The following is a 27,237-nucleotide window of genomic DNA, read 5'->3' as shown; positions in this document are numbered from 1 at the left end:
TTATTTATCCTATTAAGAATTATTCTTTATTAATGCAACACTAAGCTTTCTGAGAAAAGTCACGAATCAGGTTAATTTATCAAAAGAAAAAGTATAGACTATTGAAGTGACAAATCAATGTTCAAGAAGACACAAACACAATGGCAACAGCATGGCAGCTTCTGAAATTAACCCAATGTTTGATGAAAGGAAGTCTCTTATGAGATTGGAAGCTCCGATCACTTACTGAGGTTTTAGGTTAGTGTTTCTAGATAAGACACAAATATGTAACCAGCTTTGAAGTGATACTAGGAAGCCTGACATTTAGATGTAATACAACAAAGAGTTTTGTCGGTTACCTAGATCATCAGCAAAGAGCTTACTGATTTTTTAAAAAACATAGATTTCATCTCGATTTTTGTGGGATGGGGTGGGGAAGAAGCAAGATTAAAACTTGTGTAAACAAAATCCAGCTTTTAACACAATGTTATTCAGTAAAACAACTAGAAATATCTCTCTAACACTTCAACTTGCAATATTTATCTACAAAAATAGGTACCTACAACAGACACAATGGGCTGAATGGCCTCTTCTATACCATAAATTTTCTGTTTCTACGTTAACAAGGAAGTTGACCTGTGATACAAGCAATTCGGAATGTCAATACAGATGGTTACACTTTTTAAACTGTGAAAGCAGTGTTAAGAATGCTTTACCTGTAGACCACAGCATCCGACTGCATTTAATATGGAAGCATTGTGTACAACATGGTACTGAATTCCTGCCTTTACTGCTCGCAGAACTAGATCACTATGTGTTGTTGCCCTGCAGGAGAACATTGAGAATTTGTGAATTAAACACTGTAATTGACACACAATTCAACTTGTAAAAGATCGCATACCCTATCACTGATTTAATCCATCGTATGCCAGTAACGTGCTTGCTACAGGTTTCTGTATAAATAGGTCAGTGCCTTTTGAACGTTTTTAGCCATTACATTATTGCCTCCTTTCCTTTCTGATGGTCTTCCTCAATCAGTACCCAGGCCTCTGCTGATGCTCTTTCAAAACCCGTGGTTAGTCAGGAACTTCCACCTCCCTGTGGCAAACTGCTTGACCCATGCTCAGTCTCCCCTCACAGCTGAGATTAGGAATTCAAGTGAACTCCAACCTATAATTGTGTAGAATTTTGGTGTTCTGGGCTAGGTTTGAATAGTACATATATTCTACAGTTTTGCTTGAATTACCTTAGGAAATTGAGTATTGTGCAGAACGTTCTGCAGGAGATTAAATGGGTGGGATAGAATTCATGATTGTGCAGGCAGGAAATGGCCTTTTCTCATGCCATTATTTCTTTTTTTTTAAACTGAGAATCCTAAGCAAAAGCCCAAGGACAATTATGCAGGACACCACCAAACTGAAATGATTTAGAGATAAGATGAGGTAAATCAATAAGTAAAGATTAGATGTCTTATGAAAAATACTTGCATGGATGGCTTCAGTGCTGGATTTATCTTAATTTGTCAAGCAGGGCTTGGTATCTACCTTCATACAAAAGGTTGCCACTCGTTTTTACTAAACCCCTTCTAATGCTGATGTCAGACGTAGTGGTGAATGCTAAAACTTTTACATTTATGTTCTTCAAAAAATGTTAAAACCTGTCGTCCAATACTGTGCACCTGTCAATCACAATTTGAGAAACTATCAGTTTCAAACAATGTACTTTCATTTCAGTAACTGGGGCGATACCAGACACATCCTGGACAGATGCACACAGATAACTGCACTTCATTCATACAGATGAGTGAGTGTACTTGCAGCCGTCTCATTCATTAGCATCAGTACTGGCAGCATTTCATTGACCAAAAATAAAGTACATGGGCTTGGCAATTCTCCTTTTACATAATCAATTGCATCACTTAGTGCATAATTTCCTTTTTCAGATTTACAGTCACAGTTTTCAAGTAACAACTGACCTCCATACACAAGCCATATCTGTTTACAGAGGTGAGCAGATTAAATTTCATACAAAAACACTTGTTAATCTAGTGTATAAAGCTTGGCTTGTAAATAGTGTTCCCTTGCAGCCATAATGTTCTGGGTGCTGTTAAGTATGTTATAATCCTAGCAGTTACCAGTTACACAAAAACAGACTAAAATAAAAGCAAAATACTGCAGATGCTGGAAATCTGAATAAAAACAAGAAATGCTGGAAATACTGAGCAGGTCTGGCAGCATCTGTGGAGAGAGAAGCAGAGTTAACATTTCAGGTCAGTGAACCTTCATCAGAACTGACAAATATTAGAAATGTAAAAGGTTTTAAGCAAGTAAAGTAGGGGGGGGGGGGGGGGCGGGGGGCAACAAGGTCACAGAGAATAACTGGCCAGAAGGTCATGGAACAAAGGCAAACGGTATGTTAATGGTGTGATGAAAGACAAAGTGTTAGTACAGAGAGGGTGTCAATTGACAGTAAAATGAAAAAAAAAGTGGGTAGGCAAATAGAAACAAACGAAACAAATTAAAATAACACAAACAAATAAAAAAGAAAAAATAACTAAAAATAAAAAAGGGGGCCCGTCATGCTCTGAAATTATTGAATGCAATGTTCAGTCCAGCAGGCTGAGGAAAAGGGAAGAGATATCAGAAGCACTGTCGTGGAAGGTTGCATCATCAGAGCAGATGCGTCGGAGACAGAGAAACTGGGTGAATGAAATGGAGTCTTTACAGGAGGTAGAGTGTGAGGAAATGTAGTCAAGGTAGCTGTGGGAGTCAGTGGGCTTATAATGAATATTAGTAGACAGCCTATCCCCAGAGATGGAGACACAGAAGTCGAGGAAGGGAAGGGGCGTGTCGGAGATGGACCATATAAAAGTGAGAGAAGGGCGGAAATTAGAAGCAAAGTTGATAAAGTTTAGATCCAGGCAGGAACAGGAAACAGCAACGATACATTTATCAACGTACCAAAAAAAAGTCCTACTCAGGGCCCCTCCCCCAACTCTTTCTCCGGTACATTGATGACTGTATCGGTGACGTTTCCTGCTCCCGCCCAGAACTAGTAAACTTTATCAACTTTGCTTCTAATTTCCACCCTTCTCTCACCTTTACATAGTTCATCTCCGACACTTCCCTTCCTCGACTTCTCTGTCTCCATCTCTGGGATAGGCTGTCTACTAATATTATAAGTCCATCGACTCCCACAGCTACCTCAACTACACTTCTTCACACGCTGCCTCCTGTAAGGACGCCATTCTCTCCGTGCATCTGCTCTGATGATGCAACCTTCCACGACAACGCTTCTGATATGCCTTCCTTTTTGCTCAACCAAAGATTCCCCCCCCCACTGTGGTTGACAGGGCCCTCAACCGTGTCCGGGCCATTTCCCGCATCTCTACCCTCACCCCTTCCCTTCCCTTCCAGAACCGCGACAGGGTTCCCCTTGTCCTCACTTTCCACCTCACCAGCCTCCACATCCAAAGGATCATCCACCGCCATTTCCGCCACATCCAGCGTGATGCCACTACCAAATTCATATTCTCCTACCTTCCAGTCAGCATTTCGGAGAGATTGTTCCCTCCGTGACACCCTCATCCACTCGTCCATTACCCCCATCACCTCGTTCCCTTCCCACGGCACCTTCCCCTGAAGCGCAGGAGGTGTAATACCTGCCCATTTACCCCCTCTCTCCTCACTATCCAAGGCCCCAAACACTCCTTTCAGGTGAAGCAGCGATTTGCTTGTACTTCTTTCAATGTAGTATACTGTATTCGCTGCTCACAATGTGGTTTCCTCTACATTGGGGAGACCAAACGCAGATTGGGTGACTACTTTGCGGAACACCTCCGCTCAGTCCGTAAGCATGACCCCGAGCTTCCAGTTGCTTGCCATTTCAACACCACCCCCCTCAGCTCTCATGCTCACATCTCTGTTCTGGGATTATTACAGTTTTCCAGCGAACATCAATGCAAGCTCAAGGAATAGCATCTCATTTACCGATTAGGCACACTACAGTCTGCCAGACTGAACATTGATTTCAATAATTTCAGAGCATGACGGGCCCCCCCCCTTTTTATTTTTAGTTATTTTTTATTTGTTTATTTTATTTTAATTTCTTTAGTTTCTTTCTACTGTGCCTACCCGCTGTTTTTTTTCATGTTTGTGCTTGGGGCCAGGGCTGTTCATTTTACTGTCAACAGACACCCTCTCTGTACTAACGCTTTGTCTTTCAACACACCATTAACATACCGTTGTTCCATGACCTTCTGACCAGTTATTCTCTGTGACCTTGTCCTATCAACGCCTTCTCTTTTGTTATCTCTTGCCCCACCCCCGCTTTACTTGCTTAAAACTTTTTACATTCCTAATATTTGTCAGTTCTGATGAAGGGTCACTGACCTGAAACGTTAACTCTGCTTCTCTCTCCACAGATGCTGCCAGACCTGCTGAATATTTCCAGCATTTCTTGTTTTATAACACAAAAACAGACAGCTGCTCAGTTTATTAAAGTTGTATTGCAGTATTGAAAGGGAATTTTCACTTAAACGATACAAAACTCTCCGTTCCAGACAGATCTGTGATCATTAAATCAGGAGTAGTTTCCGTTAGAAGACCAACTACAGATATAAATAGTTCCCAGTGGGGCATCCTTGGGATAGAATAGGTGTAGGGGACAGCAATGAGGTTAATTCCTGGGTCAGAGACGAGAGCTGTATGGGGAACAAACTGAACATTTTGTGTAGTTCTAGTGAAAACTCTCTTTCCATGCTGAAATACAACTTTAACATACTAATAAACCCAGAATGATTGACTATTTTTGCCTAACTTGTACCTCCAGAGACTATAATTTACTTAGCAACACCCAGAACATTATAGCATTAGAAAACCAGTTAAAAGTCAATCTTTAAACACCAGATTAACGAGAGTTATATGAAGCATGAATTGATATTCGATGATGCTTCTGCCTTGGAAATTGCCATCTCAGAAGGGTACAGTTTAGAAACGTATAAAATACTTAACAGGGTAGGCGAGATAAACTGCCCAAAACAATACTTTCAGCTGTGCCAGGGTGTGAATGAGGACTACAGAGTATAGGTTCCTGGTTATAAAGAAGACTTGGGACAGACATCAGAAAGTATTTATTCACAGATTGAAGAATATCTATAACAGTGCCAGGAACCATGTTAGATACTATACTCATTTTTTTTAAAAACTAAATGCAGTAATAGGAAGACAGTAAGAATGATATTCTGGCATGGTGAGGTAAAGTAGGTTGAAAAGCTATCATTATCTGAAGTTATTTTATAAAGGGAAGACACTTGACCAATAGACCAAACCACTTCTGAAACATGGACTAATCTCTACTTTAAATTTCCATTTTCTGTTTCAATTTACATCACTACTTGCAATACAGTACCATTTATTTCAGTGAATTAAAGCACAAAATGCACAGCTAAGGAATCTACTGGAAACAAAGTAGCTATCAAATCACTTTTTTATATTAATGATCGGATGCGTAACTTATCTTCCTACGTTGAGATAAATTGCAGACATCTAGGAGAAAACTTCAAGAGCTAATTCTCACCCAAAGGGATCTCCTACCACAAGAAAGGCAACATCATTATCAGCAGCATCCCTTAAAATGTCATCAGCTTCTTGTTCGACCATCTCTCTCTCTGCAATGATGAGTTCACGGCCATAAAATTCCTCCTGCAGATAAAAGAGAATTCCATTCCAATTAGCTATAATTTATCCATTTGGACAGCTCAGTACATGACTCTGGTAAATAAAAAGGTGTTTGCTAGTCTCCATTTTGGCTACCAATGTGTCTAAATTTATGAACTGATTCCTTAAAATGTATCCAGTTGGAACATGCTGACTTGCTCATGATAACCTACGCAAGATCATTTTTAAAAAATGTTCATTATAAAATACAGCTTGGCTCCAATAATCCAGCGATGAAATAAGTAGTCAAAATTCTGGCCTGTCATGCATTGCATTTCAATAAAGAGCCATTGGTTATAGTTCCCCCGATGTGGATGTAACAGGCAACAATGCTACTTGAAAACCTAATTTGCCTGTCAAAGATAGCAGCATTTGGGAATGTACTCGCTGTTTTAACAGCGTGAATACAATCAAGGTTTTTGAGTCACCTCCAGCTAAAAAGCAATCCGGACTGGGAATGTTGTTGAATTTTGTTCTCCTTAACCCAGAGAGCAGAGAAGCAATTTGTTGTGCTCTTACAACTTACTCAGTACAGAGCAGAGAATGCAAACTATGCTGCAGTAGTCACTGGTTTAACCAACAGCTATAGGGAAAATTAAAAATATTACTGTTAAGTTGCTGATTTCTTACTATGTGAAGTGGTCATTTATGTGCTGTTGCTCAGAATGAGCTGAGTTTACAACATTCCTAGCATCCTGCCAACCAAGAGCAGAGGCTGACACCACCTTAAGAAGTCCACCCACAGTAACACTAGAGATGCCAACCTCGATTGGAAGGTCAAACATCATATAGTAATTTCGGAACAATTCAAAGAAATCAGATCAAGGATATCAGTTGGCAGAATATTCAAAAATGGAGGGTGACAGGGAAATGCCAAGTACAGACTTCACCAGACATTCACTTTCCAATAGGGATCACTGAATCGCAATAAGGAGCAGGAACCCTGGCTGAATATTCCCCAGCGCAAAAACATTAAGGCTGATTGGCATTCCCTTTCCACTGAGAACAGCTAACACAGCACAGACCAGGAATAGAACTTGAGACATTCGTGGTCTGCACAGCTCAGTACGACATTGTTCAGATTGCTGAATGCATCATTGAGGACATGTGCAGAATTCCTTTGATACACTTTGGTCACTATTTAGCACCTGAAGAAAGGTATAAACATAGCTGAAGAGTTTTGTGTGTTATGATAAAAGTCCAGCCTATCCTCCCTAGGGCAACTGGTATTTCAAGAAAATGATCACTATACAGTCCACTTCAGTTAACTCAAGTCATTTGTGATAGAAAAAATTTGAATAGCCTAGTGATTTGAATTAAATAATTTAAATAGAACAGCATAAAAGGCAATCTTTGCTCCAATTGTTTTAATTAACCAAACAAATTAGGCAATTTTGTTCCATTCTGATGAAGGGTCATTGACCTTAAACATTAACTCTGCTTCTCTCTCTCTCTCCACGGGTGCTGCCAGACCTGCTGAGTATTTCCAGCATTTTTTGTTTTTATTTATTATAGGCAATTTCAAAGTAAGGAATAGACTGTATTTATCTTTAGCGTATCTGTTTTAAAAATATAGTCACATCATCTATGTGGTCACTCTTGCAATGTAAATAACGTATGCAGTGCACAGTATGGAACTGGATTAAAAGTATTAAAATATCTTCATTTCAAAGCTGTAATTTAACCGAGTACAGTTACAAGGAAAATCAGGAAGTAATTACAAAGTTATGTCTCGCTCATTTATAATATCACATGATACATCCACTAGAACCTAAAGATCAGATTTGTGCCTTGAACTCATTCCCTTTTATTTATTACTTACATACCAGAGATTTGGGGGAAGTACTTCGTTTTTGTCATTTTTTTGTCTCTGACGTATTGATGGCCAGCATTCAGTAAAAACAAAATTGTTACTTTCATGTGATATTTCTCAGCTTGGTAGAAATTTTTTGAAATCTGCTTTGTTAAGGTAATGTTTGGCAACGATTGATATATTTTACTTATTAGCTTTTTGCCAGATTCCGGGTGCATTCCTGTGATGAATGGAGAGATGCTGACAGTGCAGTGTACAATTCACATCATACTGCTGCTTCATGGTGTGTGCACTGGTACACGAGTATGTTATTCGTTTATCATTTGATACTGAGGATCAAGGGGAACACTTACAACAGTACAACAAAGGAACACTATCACTTGTTTACTGGAAACATTGCATTAGAAACAACGTTGACCTCCTGAAAAGGACGTGCTGGCTGCATCGGACACACATACCAGCACTTCCTTGCCGACAGTGAGGAGCGAGGTATAGGCCTCTAGGTAGACCCGGCTACATTTCCTCACAATGTCCAGTCCTTTCAGGGTGATGTCCCGGGCGTCCCCCAGCCCCAGGCCGATCAAATACAACATTCCACGGAATCTACTGCCGACTTTATTTGGGACTATCTGTAGCGCGGGCCACGTACAACATTACCGCTAACACTAGATATTTGTGATAATTCGTTCAATCAGCAGCCCGCTCTCCTTTCGACATCACCATGGCAACACACCGGATTACGGCAGAGCTGCAATACACTCACCGGCACTTTGCGGCATTTTACGAGTTTGTAACTAAGGATACGATATTCCTGGGCCTGATGGGCAAAGGGTGACATGGTTATTTAACAAGTGGAAATCCGGGAATGGATACAGTAGAGGGGCCTGGGATTCCGAGCGCAGAGCTGGCGAATGGGTTGAAAATCCCAATGCTAGGTCTTGGTGAGTTATTGGATGTGTCTGTGCCCTTGAGTGCAGACTTTACTCACTCACTGTAACCTGATACAAACTCCAATCTGTTCCTTGCACCACGTAGTCCAAACCTGGTAAAGTCATTCTATTAAAATGTGACCAAATTTGAAGTACCTAAGTCTGTAAAATAAACCCTGGTCCACGTGTTGCACAGCACCTGATCATAAATATTCTTTTCTATTTATTCATGGGATGAATGTCGCTGGCAAAGACGGCAATTATTGCCCATCCCTAATTGCCCTTGAGAAGGTGGTGGTGAGTTGCCTTTTTGAACGACAATACTAGAGGGATAGAATTGTGAAGTATGAGCCTTGGTTAGACCACAATTCTGGTCGGCATATTGTTGAAAGGGTATTGAGGCACTGGAGAGGATGCAGAGAAAATTTATAAGGATGATACCAGAAATGCAAGGGTATAACATATCAGCAAAGAATGAACAGGCTGGATTTCTTTTCTCTTTAAAAAACAAGGCTGAGGGGTTAATTAAAACTTGTGGGAAGAGTATAACTAGAGGCCATCAATATGAGATAGTCACCAAGAAATCCAATAGGGCATTCAGAAGAATTTCATTAGGCTAAGAGTGTGAGAATGTGGAACTTGCTACCACAGGGAGTGGTTGAAGCGAATAGTATCGATGTATTTAAGGGGAGGCTAGACAAGCATATGAGGGAATAGAGGGTTACCTGATAAATTTAGATGAGGAAAGATGGGAAGAGACTTGAGTGGAGCATAGACTAGTTGGGCTGAATGTCCTGTTTCTGTGCCATATATCCTATGTAATCCTATGTATACCAACAGTGCTGTTGGGGAGGGAGTTGCAGGATTTCAACCCAGCAACATGGAAGGGACAGTGATATATTTCCAAGTCAGGACGGTGTTTGACTTGGAGGGGAATTTGCAGATGATGGCATTCCTATGTGTCTGCTGCCCTTTTTCTTTCAATGGTTGAGGTTGCAGGTTTAGAAGGTGCTGTCGAAGGAGCCTTGGTGAGTTGCTGCAGTACTTTTTATAGTTGATACATACTGCAGCCACAATATGCAGGTGGTGGATGGGGTGCCAATTAAGCAGGTTGCTTTGTCCTGGATGGTGTTGAGCTTCTTGAGTGTTGCGGCTGGACTCATTCAGGCAAGTGGGGAGTATTCCATCACACTCCAGGCTTGTAGATGATTGACAGGCTTTGGGGAGTCAGGAGAATTAGTCGCTGCAGAATTTCCAGTCTCTGACCTGCTATTGTAGCTACAGTAATTATGTGGCTGGTCCAGTTAAGTTTCTGGTCAATGGTAATCCCCCAGAATGTTAATGGTGGGGAATTCAGCGATAGTAATGTCATTGAATGTCAAAGGGAAGTGTTATATTTTCTTTTGTTGGAGATGGTCATTGCCTGGCACTTGTGCAGTGCAAATACTACTTGCCACTTAACACCAACTGCTTCATTATCTGAAGAGTGACGAATAGAACTGAACACGGCAATCATCAGCGAGCATCCCCACATGTGACCTTATGATGGTGGGAAGGTCATTGATGAAGCAGCTGAAAATGGTTGGGCCTAGGACACTGCCTTGGGGAACTCCTGTAGTGATGTCCTGGAACTGAGATGATTGGCCTCCTTCAACCACAACCATCTTCCTTTGAGCTCGGTGTGACACCCAGCAGTGGAGAATTTTTCCCCTGATCCCCATTAACTTCAATTTTACTAGGGCTCCTCAATGCTACACTTGGCTGCCTTGATGTCACCTCTTGAATTCAGCTCTTTTGTTCATGTTTGGTGCTACCAAGCCACTCTTGCTGATGGACATTGAAGTCCCCCATTGCCATTCATTTATGACCTGCTCCTTCTCTGCTGGAAAGTAGGCTCTGTTCCACAGGAGATGCGTGATGCCAAAAAAATCTCACTGTACAAAAACAAAGGTGACGGAGGACACTGCAACAACTACAGCGGCATTTCACTCCTTAGCGTCACAGAGAAAGCCTTTGCTAAGGTCATACTTATGCAATTTCCGTGCTGGCAGATCTACTGTGGATATGATCTTCATACGCCAACTACAAGAAAAGTGTAAGGAACAGAGTATACTGCTTTACCGTACTTTTGTAGATCTCGCTAAGACATTTGACACCGAAAGCAGAGCAACACTCAACAAGATTGTGGAAAAAAATTGGCTGTCCACCGAAGCCCCTCAGTCTCATCTGCTCCTTCCATGATGACATGCACTGCACTGTACAGTTTGATGGCTCCGCTTCCAATCGTTTTGAAATGAAGAATAGAATGAAACAGGGTTGTGTCTGAGCTCCCACTCTGTTTGGCATCTTCTTCTCCATGCTCCTGACCTTCACCTTCCCTGCAGATATGGAAGGAGTCTACTTGCACACTAGGTCAGACAGCAAGCTCTACAACCTATCAAGGCTGAAAGCGACAACCGAAACACTTCGCAGCCTGATCAGGAACTCCTCTACGCTGATGATACTGCGCTGGTCGGTAACACAGGATCTCAACTACAAAGACTCATGGACTGTTTCTCCCGTGCCTGTAACTTGTACTCCTTGACGTTAAGCATCAAGAAAACCATGGTCATGGGACAAGGTGTTGCATCTCGCCCCGATCACACTAAATAACAACCCACTGAAAGTGGTTAGCAAATTCTGCTACCTTGGGTCCATGGTGACAATCTGTCCCATGATACATGAATAGGAAAAGCAGCTACCACCTTTGATCGACTTGCAAAACGCACATGGAATAACACCAAGCTGACCCTTAGGACCAACCGGATGGTTTATAGGGCCTGTGTTCTCAGCACCTTGCTGTATGGCTGTGAAACATGGGCGACTTATAGCTATCAGGAAAAGAAGCTCAGTAATTTCCATCTTTGCTGTCTGTGGTGCATTATGGGTATCTCCTGACAGGACAAAATCACAGATGCGGAATTCCTCTGAAAGGCAGAGCCCCAAGCGTGTCGGCACTAATTAAACAGAGGCGGCTTTGGTGGATGGGACACGATCGCAGGATGGTAGATGGTCACGTACCCAAGGACCTTCTGTATGGTAAGGTAGCCGGGGCCAGATAACGAGTGGGGCGCCCAAACCTCCGCTACAAGGATGCTTGCCAGCGTGATATAAAGGCCCTAAATCTCGATTGTTGCACTTGGGAGTCACTAGCTGGCGAAAGAGGGAAATAGTAACACATCCTGTGGACTGGTGTGCACCACCATGTAGAGGCCTGCTTTAGGTTGGGAAAAAGAACCCGACCCGAACTCGACCGAACCACAGCGGACCTGAGCCCGACCCGGCCTGAGTCCCTCCGATTTTGCCCCGAACCCGCCACTACTCGACCCGGCATGAGTCCCTCCGATTTTGACCCGACCCAAACCTGCCACTACTCGACCCAACCTGACCATCAATTTATTTACGTTCCCACTGGGAAGCTCCACCGAGCTGCAGCACATGCGCATGACGTCATAGTGCCATCGTCGCGCACTGCGCAGACTCAGTTTCGTCCCAGACTTCCAGCTCAGGTAAGTTTTTTTTTTTTTTGTTTTGTTTCAATACTTACCAGCAGACCACTTACCATGTGTGTCCCACCCAACCTGGACTCCAGAGGTGTGCAAAGGAAACCCAACGCGAGCCCCAATTCTGGACCCGGAAGTCTGACCCCACCCAACCCGAACACAACACACGTTGTCAGGTTCGGGTCGGGTAGCAGGCCTCTACTGCCATGATAACCAGTTGCTACGGCTGCTTGGCAACAACCGCCAATGTCAAAAACAACAACTTAAAGCGTCACTTGACAGCTTCACATGCAGCACTTGTGGTAGAACCTGCCTGTCAAGGATTGGCCTTCACAGCCATCAACAAAGGTGCACCAAAAAAAGACACCCCACATAAATGGATTGTTTGCTGCGTGTCCATCATCTTTCGTAGATGGAAGGATGCCAACCGATGGGTCGGCAATTGGCCGATTTGGATTTGTCCTGCTTTTTCTGGACAGGATGTAACTGGGCAATTTTCCACTTTGTTGGGTAGATGTCACTGTTGTAACAGTACTGGAACAGCTTAACTTGGATTACAAGTCTTGAACACTACAACTTGGGTGTTGTCAAGGCCCATCGCCTTTGCTGCATCCTGTGCCTTCAGCTGTTTCTTGTTAGAATGTGGAATGAATTGAATTGGCTGAAGACTGGCATTTGTGGTGCTGGGCACCTCATGAGGAGGCTAAGATGGATCATCCACTTGGCACTTCTGTCTGAAGATGTTGTTAACACTTCAGCCTTGTCTTTTGCATTGACATGTTGGTCTTTGTCACCTTTGAGGATGAGAATGGTCATGGAGTTTTTCTTTTATTCGTTCATGGAATGCGGACGCCACTGGCAAGGCTAGCATTTATTGCACAACCTTAAATGCCCTTGAAAAGGTGGTCATGAGCTGACATCTTGAACTGCTGCAGTCCTTGGGGTGTAGGTACACCAACAGTGCTGTTAGGAAGGGAGTTCCAGGATTTTGACCTAGCAACAGCGAAAGAATGACGATATAGTTCCAAGTCAGGATAGTGTGTGGCTTGGAGGGAAATCACAGGTGGTGGTGCGCCCATGCATCTGCTGCCCTTGACCTTCTAGGTGGTAGAGGTTGCGGGTTTGGAAGATACTGTGTAAGGAGCCTTGGTGTGTTGCTGCAGTGCATCTTGTAGATGGTATACACTGCTGCCACTGTGTCTCGGTGGTGAAGGGAGTGAATGTTGAAGGTGGCAGACGGGGTGCCGATCAAGCGGGCTGCTTTGTCCTGGATGGAGCTTCTTGAGTGTTGTTGCAGCTGCACCCATACATCACACTCCTGACTTGTGCCTTGTAGATGGTGGATAGGCATTAGGAAGACAGGAGGTGAGTTTGTCTCCACAGAATTCCCAGCCTCTAGCCTGCTCTTGTAGCCACAGTATTTTATGTGGCTGGTCCAGTTCTGTTTCTGGTCAGTGGTAATCCCAGGATGTTGATAGTGGGGGATTCAGCGATGGTAATGCCATTGAACATCAAGGGGAGATGGTTAAATTCTTGTTGGAGATGGTTATTGCCCACCACTTGTGTGGCGTGAATGTTACTTGTCACTTATCAGCCCAAGCCTGGATGTGTCCAGGTCTTGCTACATCTGGACATAGGCTGCTTCAGTATCTGAGGAGTTGCGTATGGTGCTGAATTTTGTGCAATCATCAGCGAACATCCCCATTTCTGACCTTATGATGGAGAGAAGGTCATTGATGAAACTGCTGAAGATGGTTGGGCCTAGGACACGACCCTGAGGAACCTTTGCAGTGATGTCCTGGACTGAGATGATTGACCTCCAACAACCACAACCATCTTCCTTTGTGCTAGGTTTGATTCCAACCAGCAGAGAGTTTTCCCCCTGATTTCCATTGACTCCAGTTTTGCTAGGGCTTCTTGATGCCAAGGCTCCAAGGTCCAAGACTAGTATTTTGAACTTAAATAAGGGCAATTATGAGGGCATGAAAGCAGAGCTAGCTAAAGTGAACTGGCAAATCAGGTTAAGGGATAGGTCAATAGAGATGCAATGGCAGACATTTAAGGCGATATTTCAGAATACACAGAATAGATGCATTTCAACGAGAAAGCAAAATTCCAAGGGTGGGACCCGCCATCCGTGGTTAACTAAAACAGTTAAAGATAGTATCAAACTTAAAGAAAAAGCCTATAATTGCACAAAGATGGGAGGCAGGTCATAAGATTGGACAGAATATAAAAAACAGCAAACAATGACCAAAAGATTGACAAGGAAGGTAAAATATTAGAGTACAAGAGAAAGCTAGCTAGAAATTATAAAGACAGATAGTAAGAATTTCTATAAATATTTAAAAAAGAAAAGAGTTAACAAGGTGAGCATTGGTCCTATAGAAAGTGAGTCTGGGGAATTAATAATGGATACTGAGATGGCAGGTGAATTGAGCAGATATTTTGCATCGGTCTTCACTATTGAGGATATAAGTAACATCTCACAGTATTAGCTGTAACTCAGGAAATGGAAGGGAGGAACTCAAAACAATTGCAGTCACCAGGGAAGTGGTACTGAACAAATTGTTGGAGCGGCGGGCTGACAAGTCCCTGGGTCCTAATGGACTTCATCCTAGGGTGTTAAAAGAAGTGGCTAGTGAGATAGTTGATGCATTAGTTTTAACTTTCCAAAATTCCCTAGATTCGGGGAAGGTTCTGTTAGATTGGAAAATAGCGAATGTAACTCCTTTATTCTAAAAGGGAGGGAGACAGAAAGCTGGAAACTACAGGCCAGTTAGTGTAACATCTGTCTTAGAGAAAATGTTAGACGGTATTATTAAAGACGGTGTAGCAGGGCATTTAGAAAAATTGAAGGTAATCAGGCAGAGTCAACATGGTTTTGTGAAAGGGAAATCATGTTTAACCAATTTATTGGAGTTCTTTGAGGGAGTTACATGTGCTGTGAATAAAGGGGAATCGGTGGATGTATTGTACTTAGATTTCCAGAAGGCATTTGAGTAAGGTGCTACATCAAAGGTTATTGCAGAAAATAAAAGCTCATGGTGTAGGGAGTAACATATTGGCATGGATAGAAGATTGGCTAGCTAGCGGGAAAGGGAGAGCATAAATGGGTCATTTTCTGATTGGCAAGATGTAACTAGTGGTGTGCCACAGGGATCTGTGCTGGGGCCTCAGCTTTTTACAATTTATATAAATGACTTCGAAAAAGGGACCAAAGGTATGGTTGTTAAATTTTCTGATGACACTAAGGTAGCAAAAGTAACTTGTCAAGAGGACATAAGGGGGCTACAAAGGAATAGGGAAAGGTTAAGTGAGTGGGCAAAGACCTGGCAAATGGAGTATAACGTGGGAAAGTGTGAAATTGTCCACTTTGGCAGGAAGAATAAAAAAGCATATTATCTAAATGGTGAGAGATTGCAGAGCTCTGAGATTCAGAGGGATCTGGGTGTCCTCGTGCATGAATCGTAAAAGGTTAGTATGCAGGTACAGCATGTAATTAGGAAAGCAAATAGAATGTTATTGTTTATTGCGAGGGGAATTGAATGCAGAAGTAGGGAGGTTATGCTTCAGCTATACAGGGCATTGGTGAGACCACATCTGGAGTACTGTGTACAGTACTGGTCTCATTTGAGGAAGGATGTAAATGCGTTGGAGGCAGTACAGAGAGGGTTTACTAGACTAATACCTGGAATGGGCAGGCTGTCTTACGAGGAAAGATTCGACAGGCTAGGCTTGTATCCGCTGGAATTTAGAAGAGTAAGAGGCGACTGGATTGAAACATATAAGATGCTGAGGGGTCTTGACAGGGTGGATGTGGAAAGGATGTTTTCCCTTGTGGGAGAATGTAGAACTAGGGGTCACTGTTTAAAAATAAGGGGTCTCCCATTTAAGACAGAGATGAGGAGAATTTTTTTCTCTGAGGGTCAGGAGTCTTTGGAATTCTCTTCCTCAAAAAGGCGGTGGAAGCAGAGTCTTTGAATATTTTTAAGGCAGGGGTAGATAGATTCTTGATAAGCAAGGGGGTGGAAGGTTATCGGGGGGGTAGGTTGAAATGTGGAGTAATCAGTTCAGCCATGAACTTATTGAATGGTGGAGTAGGCTCGAAGGGCCTAGTGGGCTACTCCTGCTCCTAATTCATATGTTCATATGCCATATCAGTCAAATGCTACCTTGATGTCAATGGCTGTCACTCTCACCTCACCTCTGCAGTTCAGCTCTTTTTTCCATGTTTGGACCAAGGCTGTAATGAAGTCAGGAGATGAGTGGCCCTCGCGGAACCCATTGTGAGGGTCTGTGAGTGTGGTATTGCCTAGCAAGTGCCGCTTGATAACATTGTCTGACACCTCCCATCACTTTGCTGAAGATCGGGAGTAGACTGATAGGGAGCTAATTGGTCGGGTTGGATTTGTCCTGCTTTTTGTGTATAGGACATACTCGAACAATTTTTTGCATTGCCGGGTTGATGCCAGTGTTGTAGCTGTACTGGAACAGCTTGGCTAGAGGCGCGGCTAGTTCTGGAGCACATGTCTTCAGTACTATTGCCACAAAGTTGGCAGGGCCCATAGCCTTTATAGTATCCAGTGCCTTCAGTCGTTTCTTGATATCACATGGAGTGAGTCAGATTGGCTTAAGACTGGCATCTGTAATGCTGAAGACCTCAGGAGGAGGCTGTGATGGATCATCCACTCGGCAAGTCTGGCTGAAGACGGATGCAAATGTTTCAGCCTTGTCTTTTGCACCCGATGTGCTGGGCTCCCCCATCATTGAGGATGGGGATATTTGTGGAGCCTCCTCCTCCTCAGATGTTTAATTGTCCACCACCATTCACGACTGGATGTGGCAGGACTGTAGAACTTAGATCTGATCCGTTGGTTGTGGGATCGCTTAGCCCTGTCTATCGCATGCTGCTTCTGCTGTTTGGCATGCAAGTAGTCCTGTGTTGTAGCTTCACTAGGCGGACACCTCATTTTTAGGTATGTCTGGTGCTGCTCCTGGCACGTCCTCCTGCACTCTTCATTGAACTAGGGTTGGTCCCGCAGCTTGATAATGGTAGAGTGGGCCACGAAGTTCCAGATTGTAGTTGAATACAATTCTGCTGCTGCTGATGGGCCACAGTGCCTCAAGGATGCCCAGTTTTGAGTTGTTAGATCTGTTCGAAATCTATCCCATTTAGCATGGTGGTAGTGCCACACAACACGATGGTGGGTATCCTCAGTGTGAAGATGGAACTACATCTCACAAGGACTGTGCATTGGTCACTTCTACCAGTACTGTCATTGGCAGCTACATCCATGACAGGTGGTTGGTGAGGACGAGGTCAAGTAGCTTTTTCCCACTCTTGGTTCCCTCACCACCTGCTGCAGACCAAGTCTCGCAGCTATGTCCTTTAGGACTTGGCCATCTCGGCCAGTAGTGGTGCTACCAAGCCACTTTTGGTGATGGGCATTGAAGTCCCCCACTCAGAGGACATTTTTTGCCCTTGCTACCCCGAGTGCTTCTTCCAATTGGTGTTCAACTTGGAGAAGCACTGATTCATCAGCTGAGCAGGGGGTGGAGGGGCAGCAGGTGGTAATCAGCAGGAGGTTTCCTTGACCCAGACTTGATGGGGTCCGGAGTCAATGTTGGGGACTCCCAGAGCAACTCCGTGCCTACTGTATACCACTGTGCCACCACTTCTGGTGGGTCTGTCCTGCCTTTGGGACAGCACATACCCAAGGATGGTGATGGTGGTGTCAGGAACATTGTCTGTAAGGTATGTTTCTGTGAGTATGACTGTGTCAGGCTGTTGCTTGACTAGTCTGTGGGACAGCTCTCCCAATTTTTGCACAAGCCCCCAGATATTAGTAAGGAGGACTTTGCAGGGTCAGCAGGGCTGGATTTACTGTTGTCGTTTCCAGTGACTAGTTCGATACCGGGTGGTCAGTCTGGTTTTATTCCTTTTCTTAGACTGTGTAGTGGTTTTCATACAACTGAGTGGCCTGCTGGGCCATTTCAGAGGACATTTAAGAGTCAACCGCATTGCTGTGGGTCTGGAGTCACATGTAGGCCAGATGAGGTAAGGACGGCACATTTCCTTCCCTAAAGGGCATTAGTGAACCAGATGGGTTTTTACAACAATGGTTTCATGGTCACCACTGCAGTCGCTTTTTATTCCAGATTTATTAATTAAATTCAAATTTTACCGTTTGCCATGGGGGGATTCGAACCCATGACCCCAGAGCATTAGTGTAGGCCTCTGGATTACTAGCCCAGTGACATTACCACTACACTGCCTCCCATTAGTTGTTTAATTTCCACCACCATTCACAATTGGGTGTGACAGGACTACCGAGCTTTGGTCTGATCTCTGTGGGATTTTTTAGCTCTGTCTATAGTATTGTCCTTCGATGTTTAGCATGCGTGCCATCCTGTATTTAGCTGTATCAGGTTTGAACTTCATTTTTAGGAATGCCTGATGCTGCTCTTGATGTGCTCGCCTCCATTCCTCATTGAACCAGGGTTGGTGCCCTAGCCTGATGGTTATGGTAGAGTGAGGGATATGTTGGGCCATGAGATTATAGATTATGATACAGTTCTGCTGCTGGTGGCCCACAGCACATATGGATGCTCAGTTTTGACCTGCTGGTTCTGTTATGAATTTATCCCAGTTAGTACAGTGGTAATGCCACACAACATGATAGAAGCTGTCATCAGTGTGAAGACAGATCTGTGGTGGTCACTCCTACCAAGACTGTCCACAAGTGGATTGGTGAGGATGAGGTCAAGTCAGTTCTTTCCTTGTGTTGGTTTTCTCACCACCTGTCATAGGCACAATTTGGCAGATGTGTCCTTCAGGACTTCGCCATTTCAGTCAGTAGTGGTGCTACCAAGCCACTCTTGGTGCTGGACATTGAAGTCCCCACCCGAGCACATTCGGCACCCTTGGTACCCTCAGTGCTTCTTCCAAGTGGTGTTCAACATGGAGGAGTACTAATTCATTAGTTGAGGCAGGGCAGTAGGTAGTCATCAGAAGAGGTTTTCTTGCTATATTTTACCTGATACCATGAGACTTCATGGGATTTGGAGTCAATGTTGAAGACTCCTAGGGCCACTCGCTCTTGACTGTATATAACTGTGCCATCACCTCTAGTGGGTCTGACCTGCTGGTGGGACAGTACATACCCATGGATGGTAAAGGAAGAGTCTGGGACATTGGCTGAAAGGTATGATTCTGTGAATATGACTGAGGCTGTTGCTGGACTAGTTTGTGGGACAGCTCTGTGTCTGTGGCATAAATCCCCAGATATTCATGTGGAGAACTTTGCTTGGTCGACTGGGCTGGCTGTGCCCTTGTCTTGTCTGGTGCTTGGGTTGATGCCAGGTGGTCTATCTGGTTTTCTTTTTTATTTGTAGCGCTTTGATAGAACTGAATGGCTTGCTAGGCTATTTTAGAGGCCAGTTAAGAGTCAAGCACATTTTTGTGAGCCTGGAGGCCAGACCAGGTAAGGACAGCAGATTTCCTTCCCTAAAAGACATTAATGAGCCAGAGAGGTTTTTACCAACAATCCGGCAGTTTCATGGTTTCCATTACTGAGCCTATCTTTTTATTCCAGATTTTTATTTAATTAATTTAATTTCAATTCCCTAGTTGCCATGATGGGATTTGAACTCATGTCTCTGCAGCATTAGTCCAGGACTCTTGGTTACTAGTCCAGTAACATAACCACTATGATACCTTTAATTCATGATACTTATGACATTTATGATACTTTTAATACAGTAATTCCTCCAACATTGCGAACCCTGGAAATTGGGTCATGCTCTTTATATATGTTCTAGGACACCCTAACTAGTGCCTGCTTATCGCGTGGGAAAAAAAACACTTTACTACATTTTCAGTTTCTGCAGGCTCAAAAAAAAGACGACATAATTGCTGTAAAGGCACAGTTTGTTAGTCTGAAAAGGAAAGAAATTAATCTTTCAAGAGTCCAGGTGAACGATCTCACTTGAAACATTAACCTGTTTCTTTTTTACATTTTTTTAATAAACCCATGGCCCAGCGTCATCAAACAAAAAACATACCAAAGTGTCCATTTTAGAGAGACACACTAATAAGGAACTAAAACATAAAACAAAGAAAACTTGTAAAATGAAATAATATTCCTAGTGTCCACTATGCACTCTAGTCCCTGCAATACGCACCAGTCAGGGAAGGCCTCATATTTATAGTGGCCACAGTAGCACGGCAGGCGGCCAGTGACCACCCCCACGTGCTATATTAGTTTCAGTTGCTGAATGGGATATTGTGCATCTCCAGCATTCTTCACCTTGAGAGGCACTGTATTGAAAAGTGCTAACTAAATCTTTTTTGGTTTGTAGAAATTCCAGTGTGATGTTGCTTGTTAGATTAAAATAACTTGTTTTGCAAAAAGGCCACTGAATCTTTGTTATGTGAGACTAACATGGAAAGATGTTGTTATTCTCCTTACCTAGGATTAAAGAAAATGCCTGTCCAAACTAGTGTTATTTTTTGTGCATCATAATGCCTTCTTCAAACAGGTGAAGTATTTGTTTCTTCCTTACCTCATCTACACTAACAGTTGGAGGTCAGAACAGGTTTATCTTCCATCTATATCTGATTTTCGATTGAAAATATAAATTAATGAATTCTGTGCCTTTCTGTGAAATGGTGCTGATATAAAGAACACCTGCATGTCTTGACGTAGGTAATGTCACCACATGTGCAAACAGGAAATAATGGTGTTAGTAGTGTAAATTGTTTAGTTTCACTCAGTCCTTTCATATAGCTTTACAATATTAATTCAGGTTATCTGACCAGGACTTGGGGCTTATTTTACCTGAACTGCTGCCATTTTAATGGAATGATATTCCAAGTGGATGTTGGAAAGCTTTATGATTTGATGTACTGCAACCAGGCTGGCAGTAAGTTCCACATGAAAGGCCATGAAAAAAAGTTTTTAAGGTAAAATTTAAGAGGTGGTTAGGGTATTTGCAGAAGGGAGGCAGTGGGTACTGATTTGGGGGAAAGGCATTAGGCTGGAGAGGTGTGGTATGTTGGGTACATCATATCTGTGCTGAGGACTCAAATGTTTCTAAATATATGTAACAATTTGGATTCTGAAACAGTGCAAGATTGTCAAATTCATGGATAATACTAAATGAGAGCAGAGGGAGACCATTAAGTCTAACATCTAGGGAAAGATCAAGATATCTGAGAGTAAACTCAGCAGTTAAGATATTCAGTCATTGCAGAGTAGCAATTATCATGCAGGCCCCAATCTGCCAAGAATGAGACACATATTTTGCCACATGAACATTAAAACTTAAAATTGTTGCTGGGAAGAAATGAGGGCCTGTCACAAGGAATTGCCAGTCCCTTCGCCGGAAAGACCTTTTTTGCATACTAGCAGACAGTGCTGGAACAAAGGAACCAGTCCCTGCTCTCCCCATGCCCCCCCCACCCCCACCCCCACCCCCAAACGCAAACAGACGTGGTCGGACCAGTTTAGTCACATGACTAGCTGGTTGTTGGAGTTTTTTGAATTTGAACTTGCCACAGAGAATTTGAACTCAGAAGGCTCTTTGTTCCTGGACTGAGAACATCTATCTCCTGTCTGCTCCCATCTCTTTCTCACGGAACTGAAGACACATGAACCCCAAGAGAGAAAAGTCTCCTACAGTGAACAAGGTTTAAGATGAATACTGGGTCCCAACGAAAAGCAAGAATTACCTACAAAAGGACTACAGTGAGCTTGAAGCACAGTAACAAGGTCCCTTCTGATATTGCCTCAAACCTTTCCACTTTATTTTTCTTCTCTTTTCTGTCTCTATTTGAATGTGCGTATCGTGTATGCAGGCTAGTGTGGGGCACAGCGTATATCCGTAGGTGTTAACCGAATTAGAGTTTCAGTCTAAGTTTTGATAAATTCCAATTTTCTTCTTTAAACCCAAGAACACCTGGTGTGCTCATTTCTTTGCCTTATAATTGGAAAGCGGTGAACAAGGATTCACCAATGGGGAGCTTAAAACACTGTTTAAAAATTAAACCCTGTTACAACAAGACCAGATGAAGGCTAAAAGGAATCCCTAGACACCTTTCTCACCTGGTTGTAACAGAAATTTGGGTGCTAGCATCCGGAATTGACCCACAGACAAATGAGAGAAATTGGAAGTGGGAAGCCAAATTGTTCCCAATCAAAAAAGAGCAAGATCAATACAGGTTTTCTTGTGATTGTGTGTGATTGAATATTAATATGTCTGCAACTGAAGCAAGTAGCTCTCCAAGCCAAGGTGAAATAACTTGGGATAAGTTAAAAGCATTGGCTATGGAGGAGATAAGAAAAATGGCTGAGCAGTAAGGCAAGGCTAGAAAGTCTGAACTCCTAAGGCTAGTGGCCAACCATTTTTCCCTTGAATCTGAAGAAGTAGAAGCAGACCCAGACAGGGTATTGTTAACAAAGATACAATTGGAACAGAGGAAACTTGAATTAGAAGAAAGAGAAAAAGAGAGAGAGAGGTAGGAGAGGGAGAAAGAGAGCCTTCCAAAAGGAACGGGAAGAGAAAGGGAGAGGAGAGAGAGAAAGAATAGTCCAGAAAGAATGCAAAGAAAGAGAGTTGAGGCGGCTGAAATTAACTAGGGGGCGACCGAGTAACCCCAGTGAAAGCATGGCCAATATGGAGGAGCAGAATTCAGGGCTGGGTACAAAATTGCTAAAACTCGCTCAATTAATTCCAAAATTCAATGAGGAAGATGTGGAAACATTTTTTGTGTCTTTTGAGAAACCGGCAAGGCAGCTAAAATGGCCAGCTGAGACCTGGTCTCTTTTAATACAAAGCAAACTAATTGGAAAAGCCCATGAAGTTTATTCTTTGTTGCCAGATGAGAGTTCATCAAATTATGAACTGACCAAAAATGCTATCCTAGGGACATATGAATTAGTAGCCGAAGCCTATCGCCAAAGGTTTAGAACCCTCAAAAAGCAAGCTAAACAAACTTATCTGGAGTTTGAAAGGAGTAAACAGCTGGCTTTTGACCAGTGGCTGAGGGCTGTAAAAATACAGCTCAGTTATGAGACTCTCAGAAAAGTAATTCTGTTAGAGGAATTTAAAAACAGTCTCCCACTCTCAATAAAGACCCATGTAGAGGAGCAGCGGGTTCAGGGAGCCAGGCAAGTGGCCATTCTGGCCGATGAGTTTGCTTTAATTTATAAGTCGGTTTCCCGGGGGAGAACCTTTCCTAATCACCCCCACAAATCCGAAAAGGACAAAGGGTGGGAAGGTGATTTCTGCCCAGGCAGTCCTGGGAGAGAAAGGAAAGCAAAAGACACAGGGGGCCCTCCTCCAGCCAAAAAGAAAGGTGCTGTGAGCAAGAGTGAGACCTGGACATCTGTGTGCTTCCGTTGTAAGAAAGCAGGGCAGTTAAAAGCTGACTGCTGGAACCTAAAGGAGAAACCGGTAGGGTTAATCAGGGCACACCCACTCAGGGAAGATGGGGACCTGATGCAAAGCACAGCAGAACAAGCTGTAGCTTCAACTGCAGTAAGAGTGCAACCCAGGAATCTTACTACAGTCAGTGCAGGAAAAGTTAATAGGATTCCTAATGGTTATTAGGGTTTTGTGTCTGAAGGGAAAGTAACACCATACCCCTCGAGTGGGGCAAGCAAGCCCATAGTGATTCTCAGGGACACAGGGGCCACTAGATCCCTTTTACTGGGAAAAGGACTGACCTTTCCCCCCAGAGAGTGCAGTGAACACCAAAATGGTGGTGAATGATATTGGAGGGCAGTGTATGCCTGTACCTGTACGCTGGGTGCACCTGGAGTGTGACCTAATTTTGGGACCGGTGGCCATAGAGATTGTCCCTAGTTTACCTGTGGACGGGGTTGACCTGCTCCTAGGTAATGATCTGTCTGGGGTGAAGGTGGTAGCCCCCCCCCCAATAGTGAAAGAAAGACTGCAGGAGGTTAGAGATCAGGCCATGATCAAACCAGCTCCCCCAGAGGAGACTGAATTGGCACTGCAGGCAAATGACCATGCCTGTCAGAGACTTTCTTTGGAAAGTTAGGAGACCCAGGGAATTAATTAAATGGATTTTCTCTAGCTGAGGCTCGGTGAGCCGACCCAGTATTGTGAGAGTTAGCACAGACTGCCCAGTCTGAAAGTGAAGCAGAGGGAGTCCCTGATTGCTACTATTTAAAGAATGAGGTACTGATGAGGAAATGGAGTTCTCCTCACAGACCTGAGGGCAAGGAGTGGACAGTAGTTGACCAGTTAGTGGTGCCGCGGAGGTACCAGAGAGAAACATTAACAAGGGCCCACGAGACGACAGTGGCTGTACATGTTGGTTTACGAAAGACCAAAGCCTGCATAAGACAACAGTTTGACTGGCAAAAACTCCACAAAGATGTGGTGGAGTACTGCAGGAGTTACCACATGTGCCAGGTCGAGGGGAAACCGCAACCTACAGTGAAACCTGCACTCAGGTCCTGTGCTGGTGTTAGGAGGACTCTCCAGCAGAGGGCTGGTGACTTGTAAGGGACCACCACCAAGAACAAAAGGGGACAGGCAGGCACACGGTTGGTAAAGGTTTAGAAAGAGAATGGGAAAAAGTGACCAAGAGGGCAGGTTAAAGGAAGTCCAGGAGGAATCCCTGATGAAAACCCCTCCTGTCTGGTTAGCCAACCCTGAAAAATGTGAAAAGGTAGACCCCACATCCTCCTATGTAAATGCAGACTCTAGAAGCACGCCACCAGAGTTGCTAACAGCATTTACAGGAAACTGCAGAAACAAAGAGACCTTAGGGGGCACAGAAACAGTGAGGGTAATGCCTCACCTAGTAGAAGTGTCACAGGAGAGTGCAATCAAGTCTGCACACATATCTGAGGTAGGAATGTCCCAGAGAACAAAGGGGGGATTAACAACGATTCCTCCCCCACAGTCAGAGAAAAGTGAACCACCCATCCCCTGAAGACAAAAGTCTTTGCATGACTCAGAGTTCAGGATAGACCCGCCCACTACTAATTCTCCTGGAAAAAAATTACCTCAACAGGAACAAAACCCTAGGCAGTCATGGCAATGGGCAAACTGAAGAAAAGTTTCCCCAAAGAACCACATAGTTACTGGGATGCCAAAAAAGGGAAATTAAAGCAGCACTGGCACCCAGAAAAGACAATTTTAATAGGCTTTAAGATTGATGAATGAATGGAAATGAGTGGAAGAAATGCATGGTTTTTCTTTCCATATCTTATATTTCTCTCAAACCTTTTAATGAAATGTGCCATTTGTTTTTTAAATCGCATTTCATTCCCCTGGGTGTGAAGGTGTCATGCAGGCCCCCACCTGCCAAGAATGAAGCACATATTTTGCCACATGAACATTAAAACTTAAAATTGTTGCTGGGAAGAAAAGAGGGCCTATCACAAGGAATTGCCAGGCCCCTCACCAGAAAGACCTTTCTTGCATACTGGCAGACAGTGCTGGAACAAAGAAACCGGTCCCTGCTCCCCCAGTACACGAACAGATGTGATAGGACCTGTTTAGTCACATGACTAGCTGGCTGTTGGAGTTTTTTGAATTTGAACTTGTCAGAGAATTTGAACTCTGAAAGCTCTTTGCTCCTGGACTGAGAACATCTCTCTCCTGTCGGCTTCCATCTCTTTCTCATGGAACTGAAGACCCATTGAAGACACATGAACCCCAAGAGAGAAAAGTCTCCTACAGTGAACAAGGTTTAAGAAGAATACTGGGCCCCAACGAAAAGCAAGAATTACCTACAAAAGGACTACAGCGTGCTTGAAGCACAGTAACAAGAAACTCTTCTGATATCGCCTCAAATCTCTTCGCTTCATTTTTCTTCTCTTTTCTGTCTCTATTTGCATGTGCATATCGTGTATGCATGTTAGCGTGGGGCACGGCATGTATCCATAGGCATTAACTGAATTTAAGTTTTAATAAATTTCACTTTTCTTCTTTAAACCTAAGAAAAGCTGTTGTGCACGTTTCTTTGCCTTATAATTGGAAAGCGGTGAATAAGCGTTCACCAAGGGGGAGCTCAAAATACAGTGCTTAAAAATTAAACCGTGTTACAACAAGAGCAGGTGAAGGCTAAAAGTGACCCCTAGACACCTTTCTCACCTGGTCGTAACACAATCAATAAACTTGAAGAATATATAAGTTACATTACCAAACCAGTGGAGGAAGGATATGTCTTGAGGCACTCTTGCTGAAGCTATGTAGTACTTTAGTTAGGGTGCATCTGAGTACTGCCTTAAATTCTAGTCACTGAGGCATAAGGGAAGCTTCCAAACTCTAGAAATAGTACAGAAAAGGGTCACAAAACTGATTTCTGGTGTCAGAGGAATGATTTATGAGGAAAGCCTAGAAATACTCATATTTTTCTACCTTGAACATAGGTAGAAAACAGGGGAACGTAGAGAGTTATACGATGGCATGGAAATGGTTGGTCTCAATCACTCTTTTAAGTTAAACCATGACTATAAGACAAGGGTACCAACTAGTAAATGCAGTTCATGATTGATGTCAGAGCAATTCTTTATATAAGGAGTTTTGATATCTGGAACTTTTCCTGGAGAGTATTGGATGTAAATTTTTAATAGTTCAAGATGCATTTGGTTGCTGTGTCAGGTGTAATCATGGGCTGCTGTGGAAGAATGAGCTGAATGGACTGAAGGGCCTCTGTCTTCTGGACCTATCTTTTAATCTTTACTATCTCCTCTTGCTGTAGAAATCTTCCCTTTTATATTTTACAGCCGTTTCTATAGCACTAGATCCAGACTTAAACAACTGTTCATACACAAACTTGAACATTTATTTTGAAACCATAAACGGTGACTTTTTATTTGGGAGTTACTAGCTTTGCCATACAGGTTACAAAAACTGGAGAAAGGCTTCCAGCAAGTATGATTTTTACTGTTGGAGGATTGGGTCAATCAAGACATTTCTCAATAGCAAATTCATCGCTTCCTATTAATGCATCTACTGCTGGAGTAATTGCACTATGTTCCTTTCTTTAAAATTAATTCAGCTATTTATTTATGTGACCCTGTCACAGTCCAAGATCTCTCTGCAATGCTTTCACTTGCTCAAAGCCTTTACATTTGCAACGTTTCCCAGTTCTGATGAAAAATCATCAACCTGAAACTTTAACTCTGTTTCTCTCTCCAGAGATACTGCCTGACTTGCTCAGTATTTCCAACATTTTCTGTTTTTATTTCGTATTTCCAGCATCTGCA

The 27,237-nt window shown here is 43.2% G+C and overlaps 2 protein-coding genes across 4 annotated transcripts in view; one reads left to right on the top strand and one right to left on the bottom strand.

The window, feature by feature from the left end:
• dph5 (diphthamide biosynthesis 5) overlaps positions 1-8,257 on the bottom strand; it is a 121,673-nt gene extending 113,416 nt beyond the window's left edge. The window contains exons 1-3 of the mRNA XM_068037557.1: positions 7,968-8,257; positions 5,557-5,681; positions 696-804 (exon numbers count right to left, since the gene is read on the bottom strand). Coding sequence (XP_067893658.1) covers positions 696-804; positions 5,557-5,681; positions 7,968-8,102 — 369 coding nt within the window. The 5' untranslated portion in view covers positions 8,103-8,257. The remainder of the gene's footprint in view (positions 1-695; positions 805-5,556; positions 5,682-7,967) is intronic.
• zgc:110366 (uncharacterized protein LOC550476 homolog) overlaps positions 7,995-27,237 on the top strand; it is a 162,489-nt gene continuing 143,246 nt past the window's right edge. For all 3 annotated transcript variants that reach the window (XR_010975537.1, XR_010975536.1, XM_068037556.1), the window contains exon 1: positions 7,995-8,450. Coding sequence is in view for 1 of the 3 variants with exons in the window: in XM_068037556.1 (XP_067893657.1) it covers positions 8,375-8,450 (76 nt within the window). In the remaining 2 variants the exon portion in view is untranslated. The remainder of the gene's footprint in view (positions 8,451-27,237) is intronic.

The sequence above is a fragment of the Heterodontus francisci genome, chromosome 8 (genome assembly GCF_036365525.1).
Source record: "Heterodontus francisci isolate sHetFra1 chromosome 8, sHetFra1.hap1, whole genome shotgun sequence".
Taxonomy (NCBI): domain Eukaryota; kingdom Metazoa; phylum Chordata; class Chondrichthyes; order Heterodontiformes; family Heterodontidae; genus Heterodontus; species Heterodontus francisci.
This window is presented reverse-complemented; position numbering and strand designations above follow the sequence as displayed.